The sequence below is a fragment of the Anser cygnoides genome, chromosome 11, assembly GCF_040182565.1.
Source record: "Anser cygnoides isolate HZ-2024a breed goose chromosome 11, Taihu_goose_T2T_genome, whole genome shotgun sequence".
NCBI lineage: Eukaryota > Metazoa > Chordata > Aves > Anseriformes > Anatidae > Anser > Anser cygnoides.
This window is the reverse complement of record NC_089883.1, coordinates 162,811-179,247: the sequence shown is the minus strand read 5'-3', so window position 1 is coordinate 179,247 and position 16,437 is coordinate 162,811. Positions and strand designations below refer to the sequence as shown.

General features: G+C 47.9%; 2 protein-coding genes and 1 long non-coding RNA gene across 6 annotated transcripts in view; 2 read left to right on the top strand and 1 right to left on the bottom strand.

Annotated features, from left to right (window-relative positions):
* MAP1A (microtubule associated protein 1A) overlaps positions 1-2,275 on the bottom strand; it is a 58,536-nt gene extending 56,261 nt beyond the window's left edge. The window contains exon 1 of the mRNA XM_048046300.2: positions 2,098-2,275. Coding sequence (XP_047902257.2) covers positions 2,098-2,257 — 160 coding nt within the window. The 5' untranslated portion in view covers positions 2,258-2,275. The remainder of the gene's footprint in view (positions 1-2,097) is intronic.
* Positions 1,217-5,774, top strand: LOC136791669 (uncharacterized). 4 transcript variants are annotated; one of them, XR_010834121.1, is made up of 4 exons: positions 2,399-2,686; positions 4,411-4,500; positions 4,617-4,776; positions 5,314-5,774. It is a non-coding gene; the product is annotated as an uncharacterized lncRNA (long non-coding RNA). The 4 variants fall into 4 exon arrangements; XR_010834118.1 differs by lacking the exons at positions 2,399-2,686; positions 4,411-4,500 and adding an exon at positions 1,217-1,529; XR_010834119.1 differs by having other exon boundaries at positions 2,397-2,686; positions 4,411-4,776.
* A 2,438-nt stretch (positions 5,775-8,212) lies between these two features.
* The window catches only part of TP53BP1 (tumor protein p53 binding protein 1), a 49,116-nt gene continuing 40,891 nt past the window's right edge, over positions 8,213-16,437 (top strand). Inside the window, exons 1-3 of the mRNA XM_067003552.1 lie at positions 8,213-8,363; positions 9,601-9,690; positions 11,413-11,539. The gene's annotated coding sequence lies outside the window, so the exon portion shown is untranslated. The remainder of the gene's footprint in view (positions 8,364-9,600; positions 9,691-11,412; positions 11,540-16,437) is intronic.

Genomic DNA, 16,437 nt, shown 5'->3' with positions numbered 1-16,437 from the left:
TTTATACTGCTTTGTTTCCCGAGGAAATCAAATCCTCTGCTTAGCAGCCTGTTCTACCCTTACACAAGCCTCATGTGAAACTTCTTCAGCAAGCTACCCTTAAGAAATGGGATACATCATTTTTGTACTATTTCCATGCTTCCAGAACTCCCTAACCAAGGGTATAGCTGTCTCCACCTTTATAACGTGCTGTCTGTTGATAGATCTCAAGACACACACACACAGTCATTTTAATGATTCTTGTTATTTATATCCATTTTCAACTTGCAAATCTCAATCTATTTCAAGAAGAGGCCATTCCCTCAATTTCCACAGTGGAGAAAACTCCTCTATGACTTGCTGGAGGTCATGCACCCCATCAATGACAAAGGGAAGCCTGTAATCCAGGTTCCTAGCTCCTTCACCAGTTCACTTTCTACTGAGCAAGGCATTCACTTCTGCTGGTAGAGATGTACCAATACTCCTGCTTAAATAGTTCTTATGCCAAAAGATGGCTGCACTTGACAGCATTTCATTAGGTTTCTGGTCAGACACAATTAACTGTAGAATTTGTATGTGCTATGACACAATCCGTATTGCAAAATTTGCATTTATTTTTTCTGGAATCCCCAGGGTATTGACATATCAATCCATTAGTTTACAGTCCAATCAGCCACTATTTCAAAGATTCATTCAAAAATGGGATAGAGATGCAAGTTGGCACACCATTTCAGTGAAGTCCCAAGCAAATAAAACCATCCTGATGTGCAGAGAGTGAGAGCAGCCCTTCAAAGTCTCTCAGAGGCTAAGTGGTCAAAATCCAATCTATCCCTGCTGAACAGAGTCATCCCTTGGAAAATGGAACGAAACACTATCAGTAGTTGGTAAGTGGCCTGCCAAAGATGCTGAAGTGGCAAAACTGGGCAAGGCATGACGTTTTTATACCCCCTTCTTAAATCACACCGTCTATCTGTTCCTTAGTACTGTTGATGGTCAAAAGGCACACACCCACTGAAGTATCTCCCAATAGCACAGTTTGGCCAATATTTACAGCAGTTATCACTGGCATCTTTTAAGACAATGCACCCTGGAAATGAGGGGAGCACATACAAACTTCCAAGCCTATGAGGTAACCCTCATTTCTCAATGATGTACTAAACCGCATACTGAAACAGGACCCCGCCCCCCCCCCCCCCCGCAAGGTCCTCATGTAGCTGAGGATCCAGCCTCTCTTTTTCTTCGGAACGATCAGAAGCTGCCGCAAAGCAAGAACCACCGCCCCACCCCACTGCCTGGCCCCCGTCCCTTGAAACAGTTCCACAGCCAATTACACAGAGAACGACCCTTTGCCAAGGGCGCCGGGCACCACCGCAGCACGGACAGGTAACGGAGCAGCCAGACGTCACGGCACCGCGCCACGCCGGGGCGGTTATCCGCCGGGCTGTGCCCACCCGCAGCCCCTCCGGCCCGCAGGCTTCCGTCGGCAGCGGTCCCCTCGCACTGCAGAAGTCACTCGGGCAAGACAAAGCCTCCGGCAGGCGGAGCTTCGGGTGAGAGGGAAGCAAGACCTGGTCTACTGATCCTCTGCTGAGGTGGAAATTCGGGGACAGCAGAACCACGGAACGCCTTCAAACTTTGGGCGTTTACGAACAGCGCTAAATGCATTTCGCTAGCGCAAGTAGAGGAATTCGAAGAGGGGGAAAAAAAAGGGCGAAGAAACACCCCAGCTGTTCACGGCCCGAACGCCTGAGGCACGCCAGCCTGCACGAGCAGAGCCCCGGCCGCCTCCCGCCCGCAGATGACGCCCGGCCCCGCCGCCGAGGCCCCCCCGGCCGCCCCCGGCCCGCTCCGTGCCCCCGGGCGGCCCCCGCCCCCTTCAGCGCCGCCTCGGCCGACACCTGCCCCCCCCCCCCGCCGCCGCCCAGCACCGCCGGGCCGGGGCCGCCGTCCCCCCGGGCCGAGGACGAAGCTCTGCGGCTCGGCGGCGACGCCGCACGGCGGGGCCGACAGCGCCGGCTCCGCCTGGGGCCGGGCGTCCGCCTCCCGGCGGCGCGGCGGCAGGGCCGGCACCCCGCGCGGCCCCTCAGGCGGCGGCGCCCGGCCGGCCCCGCTCCTCACCGCGCTCCAGGGCGCCGCGCAGCGCCCCGCGCTCCGGCTCCGTCCCGACCTCGCCGATCACCACCAGCAGCGCGTGCCTCCGCGCCTCCCCGCAGCGCGGCCCGCCCGGCGGCCAGGGCGCTGCCGTCTCCATGGCGACCGGCCCGGCCGTCGTCTCCATGGCAACCCGGCGGCCGCTGCTGCAGCGCGCCGTGACTGGCGCACGGCTCTTAAAGCGCCGCGAGCTCCTCCCCGATTGGCCCAGCCGGCACGCGGTGCTGCGCTACTGCGGCGAACGCGGGCGCGGCCCCCGGGGGCGCGGCCTCTGAGGCCGCAGCCGGGCCCGGAGGCGCCGCGCTCCCCCGCGGGCAGGGGCCACGCGCCTCGTCCCGGGGCCCGCTCGGGGCCTGCTGCAGGTGCCTTGCCGGCTCGGGGGGCTCCTGCCGGCCTGCCCGAACCCGCGCTGCCCGCAGGCGCGAAGCGCGGCGCCGTCGCTACCTGGCCAGCGGCTGCCGTGAGCTGTCCCGGGCCGGAGGGCGGCGGGGCTCCCGGTCCCCGGCCAGGCGCAGCAGCGCGCCGTCGTGCAGCTGCCGAGCTCAGGAGTCGAACCGTGAGCCGAACTCACGCTCTTTACAAGAATAATCCTTGTTGATCTGACGGGAGAGAGTTGCTTAAATACAGAAATCCGCAGAGGTTTTTAAATGCCCTATATTGGGTTATTGCAATATCCACAATGAAATCATGGAAGCCAGCAATGCTAAAAGATGCCCAGGCTTGCCATCATTTACTTTTCCTTCTTCTCTGTCCCTTGGTAGTAAACAGAACAGTGAGATCTTCGTCATCTCCTGGTGATTCTTTTCCCTATTCAACTGCAGACAAGTGTACTGATCTCCAGTGGTACATGATGAGCTTTCCTAGATTCCAGAAACGTGGTATACAAGAAAAATCTCTCTGAACTTTACCCTCAGGTGTAAAACAGCAGTAGTGAGCAGTCACCTGCTGTGTAGACAGGACTTCTTAACATGCAGAGTGACCAGGGAGGGCCTTAGTTCAGGACACAGGTCCACAACTCTAGCAATCTGTTCTAGCTAGCCACATCTTCAAAGCACTTCAGTGCAGTATCTGGAACAACCAAGCAAACACAGAGTATGAGGCTTCGGTGTGCCAAACAAGGGAGAAGCACCGGAAAGTAGTAAATTCCATGTCTTTTCTGACAAAGGAATGGAGAGACATCTTGTGCTGATGCAGCTGAGTCAAAAAGCATCCCAGCTACTTTAAAACAAGATTGAAGTCAGAAATAATCTGCAGTGTTTCCTAAAGCAGCGTCAGGTTCTGCCCCCTGCAGTCTGCAAGATTTCCACAGAGATGAGCTACAGTTTAAGAGGCTTGTTGATAAACCGGTGTCTTGTCCTGCTTTGTTCCCTTGTGACTTGCCAAGCATGCCGAGGGGACACAGCTGAAACCTCAGAAGGTTCAGACAGATGGCATTTTGGCAAGCATATATGAATCTGAAAATCCGTACTGTCATAAGCCTCTGTGAGAAGCTAATTGGGAAAACAGCCAACCACAGAAAAGGGGAAAAATCCAGAATAGTTATTTCTGCAGACTACTGGAGATGTTACTAGCTTACACAGTTTCTCAGTTTGAGATCTTTACTCAAAAGGAGATCTTCACTCTCAACAGCTGAATTAGGGGATGCTGCAATAGGTTGTTTTTGCACTACATTGTGGCAACGTGGCTGGCTATGATATTTAATAAATAAATCTCACAAACAGAGAATTAGTGCATCAGAACAGTTTAACTTACTTTTGTGTGTTGGACCTGGCATAACAGCATTAATTTAATTTGCCTCAAGGGATTGCATGGAAGCAGGTAAATACGTGAGTAAAGAGAGAAACCTGCAAATAAACATCAGCGTACAATAAATTCTATCTTGAAAGTAGGACTGTAGATCACGGAGGGCAAATATGAAGATGCAAGATTTTCAGAGATTTTTACACCAGCTGGTAGATATGCCTTCTGTTTTCAGGTGATTCAGTCTTAACATTTGCTGCTTATTTTTGACATGGTAGCTTTGCAGAGCTGCAGCTTTCCACTGCAGTGCAGAGAGACTCGTCCAGCTGGCTTTCTGCCAAGGGAGAAAGAAACAGGAGACATGCAAACTGTAGTGAAAGCTTAAAAAGAATGTCCAAGCATGGTCCTGTACCATAGTGACTAGAACCTCTTGGGAGGACAGTTTACAGTTAAGAGAGGTGTTTTCATAGCGTGATCAATTTGTGTTCTTTAGCAAATGATAGAATCATGTCATTTCTGTTGTTTTCTGATGTGAATCAGATCTCTCTGTGGTCACAACAGAAATGGAGTAGCTGTGCAGCTGTACTGGTGTTACATTTCATCAGCCCTAGTGTGTGTGCACTGCATCAGGTAGTGAAAGGAGGGATTTCTAGCCTAAGAGTTCCCTCCTTTTCCCTGTAAATCCACATTTTAGATGCATCCAATAGATCTTTAGAGCAATTAATGTGCAAATTTCTGCTTTCAAGCACCACGGCAGTAATAGGCACCCCTGTGAAGCATCACAAGCTGACTGGGGCTGAGTGCAGATGTCACAGGTCCTGACAAGCATCAGGTGCTGACAGAATGAGAGGTGGCAAAAGCAGACAGAAGGAGTATCTCTGAACAGAAGGAGCTGACGAATCACAGGTAAATGACCATTATAAAAATGGATTTAAAAAACAAGCTCAAAAGAGCATAAATAGGATCTTCATAATATCAAAGGAAGAACAATCTACTTAATTTCATTATCTTAGTCTTTTAGCCTGGAATGATGACTTTCTCTATTCCCTAGCTAAAAATGACCATATGAATAAAATTACTTCTGGGAGTCAGAGATCTATGGCAGTATCTGAATAAGGCTACTGCCTTTAACCAAGGTAAAATATAATATAAGTTTGGCTGTGACCTTTCTGAGTAGCAGAGAACAATAGGTGACTTCCTAAAGGGACTTTGCTCTTTGTAAAGGCCCTGATCTCACCTGCAGGAACCACAACTGTCCTTGGAGCAGAAGAGCCCGGCACTCATAATGCTTCCTTGTAGAGACGGAACTGTTTTGCCATTTATACTGACACTTCCAGGGTGTATTGTAAGATACAGAAAGAAAAACAGACAGCTAAGCCCTTCAGTTTGACCAAACCATTTCTTAAAATTATTTATTTATTTATTTATTTTGCTTCTCTTCAGCCCTGTGGATGATTTACTGGAGCAGTCCTGCTTTTCTTCCAACTTCTGTTGTATAGAAGGCTTTGCAAGATATTGAATGTCTCCTGCGAAATTTGGAATGACTGCAGCTCTGATCAAGACAGGGATCTACCTACCTATAAAATTATCACTGTGTATTCACTGTGTCATTTTGGATGATGCAGAGCTTTTGAATTAAAGTAGATGTTTATCAGACCAAGGAAGGTACTAATTTGCACTGATGCAGCAATTCCTCCTTGAAGCCAAGGTGATTTTTAATGCATTAAATATAAAATATGAAGTGGCCAGAATTCTTACCTCTTTGTTTAATCATTCCTCATAATTAAAAACAATTAAAATAATGTACTTGAAACAGTCAGGCAAAGCACAAGCATAAAAAATGTGCAGAAATGGAGTATTACTAAGATTTTTGAAGACTCTGTGGTACATGTTGCCAGCAACCTCACTGAACAGTGCAAAGAAACTATGATACTACGCTTTCCACCATATCTGTGCATATGTCTTTCACAATTTCCCTTGCTTGGTAAAGCCAGGTTGTGATACTAAAATTTCTCCAGAAGAAGGAGCAGTGAAACTATGTGATCCTGGCTTGTAGGTAAACAGTTAAACTTCAGTATTACATGGTGCATTTTATGTTACTGAACGTTAGGCATATTTAAGCCTAACGTAAGTGATATGTAAGCCAGTAAGTAACACACATGCCCAAGAAGGAAGCTTATTGGCTGTGGTATTGCTAGCTATGTATGGCATACATGATTAAGTACCCACCCTTTTTGTTTGTTTGTTCGTTCTTTGGTTACATTCACATGATGAGCACATCTTCGGGGTCAGTCTTTTCACAACTTAAGAATATACATATATTGGATTAACGCTGAGACCCTTTGCCTGAAGGTCATAGTAAAGCAAGAAACTGCATTGTTGAATACCAATGCTTGATACTTGTCCTATTGTGTATCTTTCAGTGCTCTACCACTTCTAGAGTACACAGCCTCTGAACAGTGGTGAAGTGATCAAATCTTCTGTTTGCATTGAAATTCAATATTAATGAAAGACGAAATAAGCCAACTTTAAATAAAGAAATATCTGACTAAAATTAAGTTTGACAAAGAAGCGCAATAAGAAATAAGGTTTAAGAACACAGTAGCTACAAAAAATGCTGTTTCATTTACCCTCTGGAACTGATTTAGAGATTGTCCTGCAAAGTGGGTATTGCTGTGACATAAGGAGCGGTCCTCAGGCGTGCTGCCTAAGGAGTTTGTGATACCACAAGTACATCAAGGGAAGCAGAGTCCTCCACTTTCATGTCTCAGAAGGTAACACAAGAAAAGTAATTGTTTACATGTATTTATCTTACAGCACAAGTCAGAGTAATGTGTCTAAGTCTTGCAGTCATGTATCTGTCTGTACACAATTGTTTAAAATTATCTTAGTTTTACTTTAAAGTTTGATAGAAACATAGTGTCACTTGGCCATATATTACTCTTGAGTCGGGCCAGTGGAGGTTTAGGAAGCGTTTTCTCAGGATCGAGAATTTATCTTTCTCAACAAAAAAGCACATCAATGTCAGCAGGGCACCCTCTAGGGGCCATCGTGTAATTTTTGTATGCTGTTCTGAAAATGATTTAATGTTAAAAAACAAATGCCAAGTTAATCATTCTTAATTATTAATTAAGCTTTGGCATGGTCCTGGAGGAGGTGACAAGGACAGTGCAGCAGGGAGCTGGTATGAGGCTAAAGGTGAGACAGTTGAGAGGGGATTGTCACTCCTGGCTGCCACCACAAGCAACTCCCTTTGGGTACTGGGATGACTGGGTTTAATGAAAGCATGGGGCTGGGATGAGTATGGATTGTGCCCACTGTCCATGGCTGGATGGCGTGTGGCTTTCTGGGATGACAGCGGCCAAAATGGTGTATGCATTTATCTCTTTCCTTCTCCCACATTCCCGTGTAAATTTATCAGAAAACCCATGACCTTGTTTTCAGCTATGGCCTCCTAGAATGACTAAGGTATTTTAGCTCAGGAAATAAACAGTAGAGTTCCAGGCTCTGGTAGGGATAAAATGTGCAATGTGTGATGTCATACACCGTTTTCTGATTCTATGTTCTGAAGAGGGACTCCGCATCTAAAATTCCATCAACACTCCAAAAACTCCTCTCCCACACCCATACCTAAATGCCTCCATTTTTCTTTGTCAGTTTGTGCCACTTTGTCAGCACTACGGCACTGGTGAGATGCCAGTACAGGCCAAGACTGTAAAAGCTCACTGAATCTCCACACTGTGGAGATGGCATCACGGCCTTTGGTCACAGGCCAGGGCAATGACCAAGGATGCTGCTGTGCCTCAGCATGTCCTCCAGAGCCCTGGAGGAAAGCACCAAGTTTCTGGCTCTGTCACCTCAGTAAGTCATGAAATATGCGGTCTGGCTCTTCTTTCGCCATCTGGCAGATAATAAAGATACAGAGCAGAGTGCTGTGCTGGGGGTTGCCAGCCCTGGGGTCACAGCGCTGATGAGGGAAGGTGGACACAGTCTGTTTTGTGTCTGTAGCGCTTTGGAGGTCTTGTGCTGGGTGACAAGCCTCCCCTCCCGCTCCAGTGGCCTGTGTTTGCGGTAGAGGTGGCAGGGATGCCGGCCTGCGGCAGGACCCACACGCTACAAGCTGCCCGGACCGCGCCAGCTCCTGCGGACCCAGGCCTGGCGTTTGGCCCTAGCCTCCGGGTACGTCCCCCGGCTCCCTGCTGCCCGCCGCGGCTCGGGCTGCGGCCAGGCCGCTCGGAGGCGTTGGGCTGGGCCCCGCTTCCCCCGGCCTCGGGGCCGGCCCGCCGGGCCCCGCCGCCCGCCTGAGCGCTCCGGCCGCCCCAGGCTCTAGCCCCAAAGCCTCGGAGCGGACGGCGGGCGGGGCCCGGCCACTCACCGCCCGCTTGATGTCAGCGGGGCGGGTCCAGCCGGCGGCGGGGATGTGGCTTGAGCTCCTCAGCCCCAGACCGAAGCGCCGACGGCGGCCCCGCTCGCGGGCTCCCGGCTGCGACCAGGTAAAGGCGGCCGGGGCTGGGGCGGCGCCGCGGCCTCCCCCTTCCGTCGTCCCCTTTCGCTCGCGGCCGCTTTGTCCTTTGTGCTCCGGCCGGGGCAGCTCCGTCCCTGCGGGCGTGAGAAGCGCGCGGAACTCGCGGGGCAGCCGCGCGGCGGCGCTTTCGGGGCGCCGCTGGGCCCGGCCCCCCCCCGACGGCCTCGCCGCTGCGGCTCGGGGCGCTGCGCAGGTCTCGTCCGGGGAGCTCCGACGGCGGGTCGGGGGGCGCGCTGGGGCCTGGCCGGTGGGGCGGCGCGGGGCGGGGACGGGGCCGGGTCGCGGCGTGGGCGCGATGCGCTCTGCTCGGGGGCGGGTCCGGGGCGGCTGCCCGGCTGCGGAGGTGCGGAGATCCGTCTTCTGGCCGGGAGGAGGGCTTTCGCGCTCGTTGCAAGCAGCGAAGTTTGGGACGTGCAAGTGGAGATGGCAGTGACTGCTCTGCCTCTGCACTTGCCCCAGGTCAGCTGTAAGCGCAAGTGAGAACGAGTGCTTCCAGTTAGCTCCAGGCATCTTCCATGTTAAACAGCGCGTCAGCCCTTAGTGACCTCTGGGTCTGTAGCATACCAGGCGTTCTTAGTTGCCACTGGACTCACAGGCCCTGAGTATGCTGTATACTATGCAGTGTTTACTCCCAGGTTAGTAGAGCAAAGGATAATTTGTACAGAAATCGGCCAGGTAGGTTTTTTTTGATGTTTTTCCCTTGTGAACAATAACAACTGTGATAATACAGTACGAAACTTAAACTTAGATTTTCAAAGGCAGGTAACACCCTTAGTCCTTTAGTAAGCCTAGGTATCTTATTAGGCGCCTTAGTTTATGTATCTAACTCTCACTTGAAATCAGGATCTGGTATTCCGTGTTCTCCATCTGAATACTATCCTCATCTGAGGATAGGACCTGAGGCTGCTCTGAGACACAGAGAAATAGATTCAAAGTGAAAGAAATTATGAGTACTAGGAGACCTGGTTCTCATTTGTTCATCCCAATTAGTAGACTACGTTAGAAAGGAATGCTCAGAATAAAATAAACTATAGCTTCAACTGTCCATTGCAAATTCTCTAAGATACAAGAAATTCAGAGAAAATACTCCGAGTATGAAAAATCAGCCTTCGTAACTTCATTCATCAAAAGCCTTGTGTTGGATGTGCTTTGTTTGAAGGGAAAATAAGCAAAGATTAATCTTACTCTTTTATCTTCTTTCTCAGGTGAAGGTGGACACACCCTCTTCATAATTTATGATAAGACTCAGAAAAAAAGGCAGTCTGCAAACTGAGGGGGGAATATTTAGATCAAAGGTATGTACATTGTAAAGAAAGCAGGTTGCTTTTCTTCAGAGCTTAAAAAAAGATGGAAAAAAGATTACAGATTTAATGCAAAATATGTGCAGTCAACTTTAAAATTCATACTCACATTTGGCATTTACTAATTTGACTACCAGGACTGAGCTCTCACATGTATTCCACCCTGTTTTATGCAAATGGTTAGAACTGCAGAAAAATGAGGCTGAAAGGGAATCCCGGAGATGAGCGAGTCCAACTTCCTGTTTTAGACCAAGATCAACTATACCTGTTTGTTACTACGTTTAAAAAAAGTCTTAAATGTTAGAGACTGCATAATCTTCACAGTGTCATTAGCCTTTTTAAACATTTTTACTTCTTTCTCTTTCAAATTTTGTTTAATTTAAACCTACTTGCAGTTGTTGTAAACCTGTTTGCAGTTCTCCTCTAAACCGTGAATATGAAAAATAAATTATTTGCAATCAACTTTTTTATGTTTGAAGACTGTTAGGAAAACCTATTCATTTGCAATCTTCACGCTAGACGTAATGCTTAGCTTAGACCTTACCAGTGCAGAGAACAAGAATTATTTCACACATCTAACATATGCATACTATATAGAAGTATGATGCATGACGTTTGCACCTTTTTCTTTAGCAGCAGCTTGCCACTGACTCATTAGTTTGTCAAGCGCTACCATCCCCTATGACCTTACTGTCGATTCTTTCCTTTTGTTGACTGCTGTTCTTATCTGCATCATACTTTGTCCATTTTCTGGACCATTATTTAGTTTTTCTTCTACTTCTCAGAGTCCCTCTCAGTTCCACATTGCTTGTGAATTTAATAAGTGTAGTTGCTATTTTATAACCAAGTTAAATAAAGAAAACATTGAACAGAATAGAATCATAGCACAGCTTGGGTTGGAAGGGACCATGAAGATCAAACAGTTCCAACCCCCCTGCCATGGGCAGGGATGCCACCCGTCTAGATCAGGTTGTCCAGGGCCTCATCCAACCTGGTCTTGAACACCTCCAGATATGGGGCATCCGCAGCTTCTCTGGGCAACCTGTAAAGTTCTGCCAATATAAGCGGCATTGTGTTAGACCCCAGCTGTGTTTCTAACTGTCTTGTATCTTGTGTTCCATCTGCAACTCCATCAGGCTATGCTTATACCATCCTTATACACAAGACCATACTGTGTTTAATAGATATAAATAGATATATCCTTATGACACGCTTTAACAAGACTGCATATCTTGAGCACTCTTTTGACACTGTTAGCGCTGTTAAGCCGTCAGTTCGGCTATCAGCCATACCATCCATAATGCCCAAGTCAGTCACTGCTTTAGCAAAGCCTTTATGTGAGCAAGGTATGTACAGATCAGTGCCTATCTCGGTCTACTTGTGATGTAGCACTGCGGGGAAGGAATTCGCAAGTAGCCTGACGCTGTTTGACACGTCCCTGAACTAGAGATAATGAGGAAGTAAGCGGTAGAAACAAAAACTTGAGCAAGGTCGAGATAAATAACTTGGCTGCAGTGTTAAAGATGAGCTTTGCGCAGTGGCCAATTGCTGGCTGGCTTGAGGCGTGTGCCAGAGGGTCTCTGACCAATTCTATGACAGATTCGGGTGCATGAACAGCATCTGGGGCTACGGGGAAACTATATGTAGTGGAGGAAAATTGCAATAAACGCCTCCTGTTCAAGAGCCATTGGGAGTCTGTGTCTTTCATCCCTTCAGACGGTAACCCCGATGTGATCGGGAAGAGAGCAACGCTGAGAGAAGCATCCGGAGGGACCCCAGCCAAACGACTCAAACTGACGGCGGGACTGTGGCTTTAGTCCCGGGACATCACCTCGAAAAGCAGGTGAGCAGCTGGGGCATTAACTATGGGAGCTAATCTATCGGCCGAGGAGGAGAGGATAGTTAAGTTATTGACTCAACTCCTGGTAAAAAGAGGAGTGAAATATGACCCGTATAAAATGAAACTATCGCTAAAGTTCCTACAAAGGATGGGGCCCCGGCAACAGCTTCAGCGGCGTTTGATGTAAAAACTTGGGAAAACGTGGGGACAACTAACTATATGGGACGCTGCCTCGCGGGGAGATACAACAGCTGCTGAATGACGGCCTGGCGCTTAGTAACTGAGACGTTGAGATCATGGTAAGCGGAAAAAAGGGTACAGACAGCGGCTGCTCAGGCTACGCAGGCGGGTAAAATAAAAACCGGTGACTGCGTACCACCAGAGAAAGTAAACCTGACAGACTTGGGAACAGAGGCGGAGACGATATCTCCGTGGCCGTCAGCACCACCAGTGCCGCTGCCCACAAAGCCAGTGGTGCCACCTGCAGGGGGTCCCTTTGACCCCCGAGATCGTTGGAAGCAACTTCAGAGAGAAGCAATAAAGGACGGGGGGGGCACAGGGCTCAATTTTCCAGTCCAAGGTCGGGATCATGGGCAAAATGACTGGAACCCCTTTCAGTGGGACCTTATTAAAGAACTGTGTAAGACGGTGACCACTTACGGGTTATCGGCCTTGTATACGCAGTCCCTGCTGGAGAATGTCACGACAGGACAGCTTTTAACCCCCTTTGACATATGACAAATGGTGGCGATGATATTAACTCCGACACAAAAATTATTATGGGAACAGAAATGGAGAGATTTGTGTGAACATGCAGCGCTCCAAAATTTAGAAAGGCAGCCGGGGGATCCGCTTTTCGGAGCCAGTATACCTCAACTGATGGGTACAGACCCGATGGCGGATCCATGCCTTCAGGCATGTCTAGATCCAGACATCCTCCGGCTGACTGTGACCCTAGCCCTCCAGGCAACGTTAAGAATTCCAGAGACTGGGAAGCCCACGCTGTCCTTTACAAAGGTCCAGCAAGGGGTGTCTGAACCATACATGCAGTGTATTGATCGGCTTCACGATGCATTAGATAAGGAGATTGACAATCGGGAAGCAAAAGACGCCTTGCTACAAAAGCTAGCGGTGGAAAACACAAATACCGACTGTAAAAAGGTGCTACAGCCTCTGCCCATGAATACAACACTAGTTCAGATGACAGAGGTGTGTAACCAAGTGGGTTCTATCGACCATCATACCGAATCGCTGGCATCCGCTTTTGCAGCAGCACTAACCATCAGTCAGGACCCCAAGGGTCAGAAAAAATGCTGTCGGTGTGGGGACCCGGGCCACCTAGTCTTCGCATGCCCTGGGCGTGGGCAAGGGGGCAACTCGCCGGCAGTTCCGCCCGCTCTGTGTCCCAGATGTGGGACAGGACGCCACGGGGCGAGCCGATGCCGCTCTCAGTGCAACGCGGACGGGCAGCCCCTGCCGCCGCGGCGGGGAAACGGGCGGAGGGGCGCGGGGCGGGGCCGCGCGGCGGCACCGGCACCCCCGGCCCCCGGTCAAAGGAGGAACCTCCCATGAGGGAGGGCTCCAAAAGCGATGCTAACGCAGGGTCCTGCGCCACCTGCAGCCCCGCTGCCACGGTTACCGCCGTGGACGCCCCCTCAGCCAGAACCAGAGGGAGTGCCGGAGTGGATGTCTGCACAGTAACGGACACCACCGTGCGGGGTGCTCACGTTCATAAAATTCCACTGAACGTCAGAGGACCAGTTGGGAATGGCTGTAGTGCATTGCTGCTAGGACGATCAAGTATAACTTTGACCGGATTGTTTGTTTTGCCGGGGATAATTGATGCCGACTATAATGGACAAATCCAAGCTACGGCTTGGACACTGTCTCCACCATTGTCAATACCAAAGGGAAGTAGAATTGCTCGATTGATTTTTTTCCGAGCAGTAGTACCAAAGGCTGTGGACGCTATCAGGGGAGCGGCAGGATTCGGGTCAACAGGATTCCCCAAGGCGTTTTGGGCCGCCAACATAGCCCAGCATCGGCCAATGCTTACTGTTACGTTGGCATAACTCTGAGCACCCACGCTCCTGTCAATGCAAGATGCTGGTGGACACTGGAGTGGACATTACCGTCATTGCTATTAAAGACTGGCCCTCTGCTTGGCCCATGACAACTCCCACAGGCAGATTGGTTGGAGTGGGAGGAATGTCAAGCACCTTTCAGAGTGCCACGATGCTTACTATAAAAACCCAGGAAGGTACTACGTGCACAGTATGCCCTTACATTACTAATATCCCCATCAGCCTGATGGGGCAAGATGTGATGGGACAATATAAGTTCACCATCTCCTCCCCTGAAAATTTTCAGTAGCGGCCATTGATGAGCGACTGACGCTCCATCTCGCATAGAAAAGGGAATCACCGGTATGGGTGGATCAATGGCCGCTCACAAGAGATAAGGTCACGGCGCTGCAGGAGTTGGTTCAAGAACAACTCCAACAAGGACATATTGTCCGTGTCTTTCATCCCTTCATAGCACATCTATGTTTGGACCCTCATTCTAACTTACTTACATTTTGACGTGGAATCAATGTCAAAGTGTAAGTTTTATATTTATGTTACTGAAATTTCATCACAGGTATGCATCCCTTTTTTGCTTATGATCACCCCATACAGATATTGCTAAAAGTCTTACTATAGTCAAGTTGCTGTTCTTCCACTTTTCTTCTGTCTGTAAGGCCTGTTGTTCTGACATGAAAATAAATCAGGTATTATATGCTTTGTCTTTACAGATCTATGTTGGTTGCTAACTCATCTCCTTGTTACCTTCTAGGTACAAACAGGTAATTTGTTTGATATGTTATCAAAGTTTTCAGAGATCTTAAAGGAATTTTGAGAGACTGGTACATTTGACACGTATAGTCTTCAGATACCCCATTATCCTCCAGGAGTTGCAAAAGGTAACTGCTAAGACAACATGTTTTAGAATGAAAACTCAACAGATTTTAAAGTATCTGGCTTAGATAAGCACTCTTTAATAAGTTTCATCCTGGCTTCAGGGGTGAAGTCTTGGCCATTGTGATTGTTTTTTAACTGAGCTAGCTCCTGTTCTCTGATAATCATTTTAGAGAAGAGCAGTACATGCTTCAGCCTTCATGACGTTGATCACCCAGCAGCATCCCCTCAGAAAATGGCAGACGAACAGTTCTTTTGGTTGTTGTTTTCCTGCTAATATGCCCATAAAATAATTTTCTTCTTGCTCTTGGACTGTTTCTATCTTTGGGCCTTTGCTTTTTTAATTCTTGTCCCTATATGCTTCTGTCATTCTTGTACACTGATCTTTAACGAAAGCCAGAATGATTTCCTCCATGTTTTCATGTCATACCTGAGTCAAATCAGTTTCCCATGGCGTGCAGGGTTATCCTTTCTTTGTATTAAGATAGTTTGCACTTGTGCCTTTAGTAAAGACTCTCTTTGTAACTTCTTTTGTGGCATAAGATCTTACCTCCTGCCAGTTACCGTTTTATTGATGTCTGTTTCACAAGATCCATTCTTTGTTTTTCTGCCCTTTTTTTCTTTCCAGAGATAAATTCTGTCCACTCACATGTACTTCTGTTGTTACAACACAATTCCTTTAACTTTCCCTCCCTGTTAGTGTTAACTGTATCTACTGTAAAAGCACCTTCAGATGAAGGTCTGGATTTTGAAGAAGGACTCGGCTTAGGTAGACATTTCAAATGCTCTAATGAAGAACACGTATTCTCTAGGAAAAGCTAATAAAAAAAGAGCTGCTGGCATGATAGAACTGGAAAAGATGATGTGAGGAAAGATACAGTTGTATAATATTCTGTCTATAAGAAAAGGAGCTTATTCATATACACTGAAGTGGAACACAGCAGCAAGCTTAGAAACATTAGTAAGTCCAGCTGGGATCAGTAGTGGAATACCACAAACTTTCCTCAAAGATGAGGGCTCATGCTAAATACCTATTCTTTAGAAGGCAGCTTGACTTTCTACTTCACCAAAACATTGTGGAATTTTACGATTTTAATTTTGAGAGTAAGCACAAAGGAAGACCATCTGAAATGCTTTCAGTCTGATGGAGGCAGAATTCTGCATGAAAGAAATCGAACAGACTGCAAGAGCCCATTCTAAAATTTCTGAGCCACTTAGGGATCGTAGACTGCTAACTGTCCTTTGAGGAACCTGGTATCCTTTTTGGGTCCGTGGGATAAAGCATTTTGTGAAGATGAACTCTGGCTTCTCCAGATGGGTAGCAAAAGCCTATCAACAACTTCAGCTTTCAAAAGGATTTAGTAGTCAGAGGCCTCATGGTGTGCTTCAGCATCAGGGCAAACTTCACGCTATCCAAAGTAGTACATATTTTGGAAGCTAGTGTATCAGAAAAAGCTTTATTAACACAATTTAATGTGTGCTAAAGGAGCATCTTCTGGGAGGTGAACACCCAGCCACTAAAGCATCCTTCCTCTGTGAGAACTGTAAATATTTATAGCTCGTTTAACATTCTTAACGTGAGTGTCCAAACTCGGATCTCACATTACATGTAAAAGTTGTTAACATGAACTCTTTATTTTCAGGGTTTTATCATGTGCAACTTCACGTCTGTAATTCTGAATACTAAGAGTTTTTTCCAGGCCAGGTATTATTTTTCAGTCATCTTTGTTCTTGGTTCTACAAAAGATTTTTAAATATATAGAATTCTCATCTATAAAATATGGAGAGATGCAGGAGTGAAAAAGAAGAGTTGCAAAAGAGGATTTGAATTAGTCTGCTCGAACTAATTTTTAGCAAAAAGTTTAGATCTAATGCTGAAAGACAACCACGTGGTCTTAATTTGTGCCCAAGCTTCTCCAGTAACTGCCACCTCTTGCTATTAAC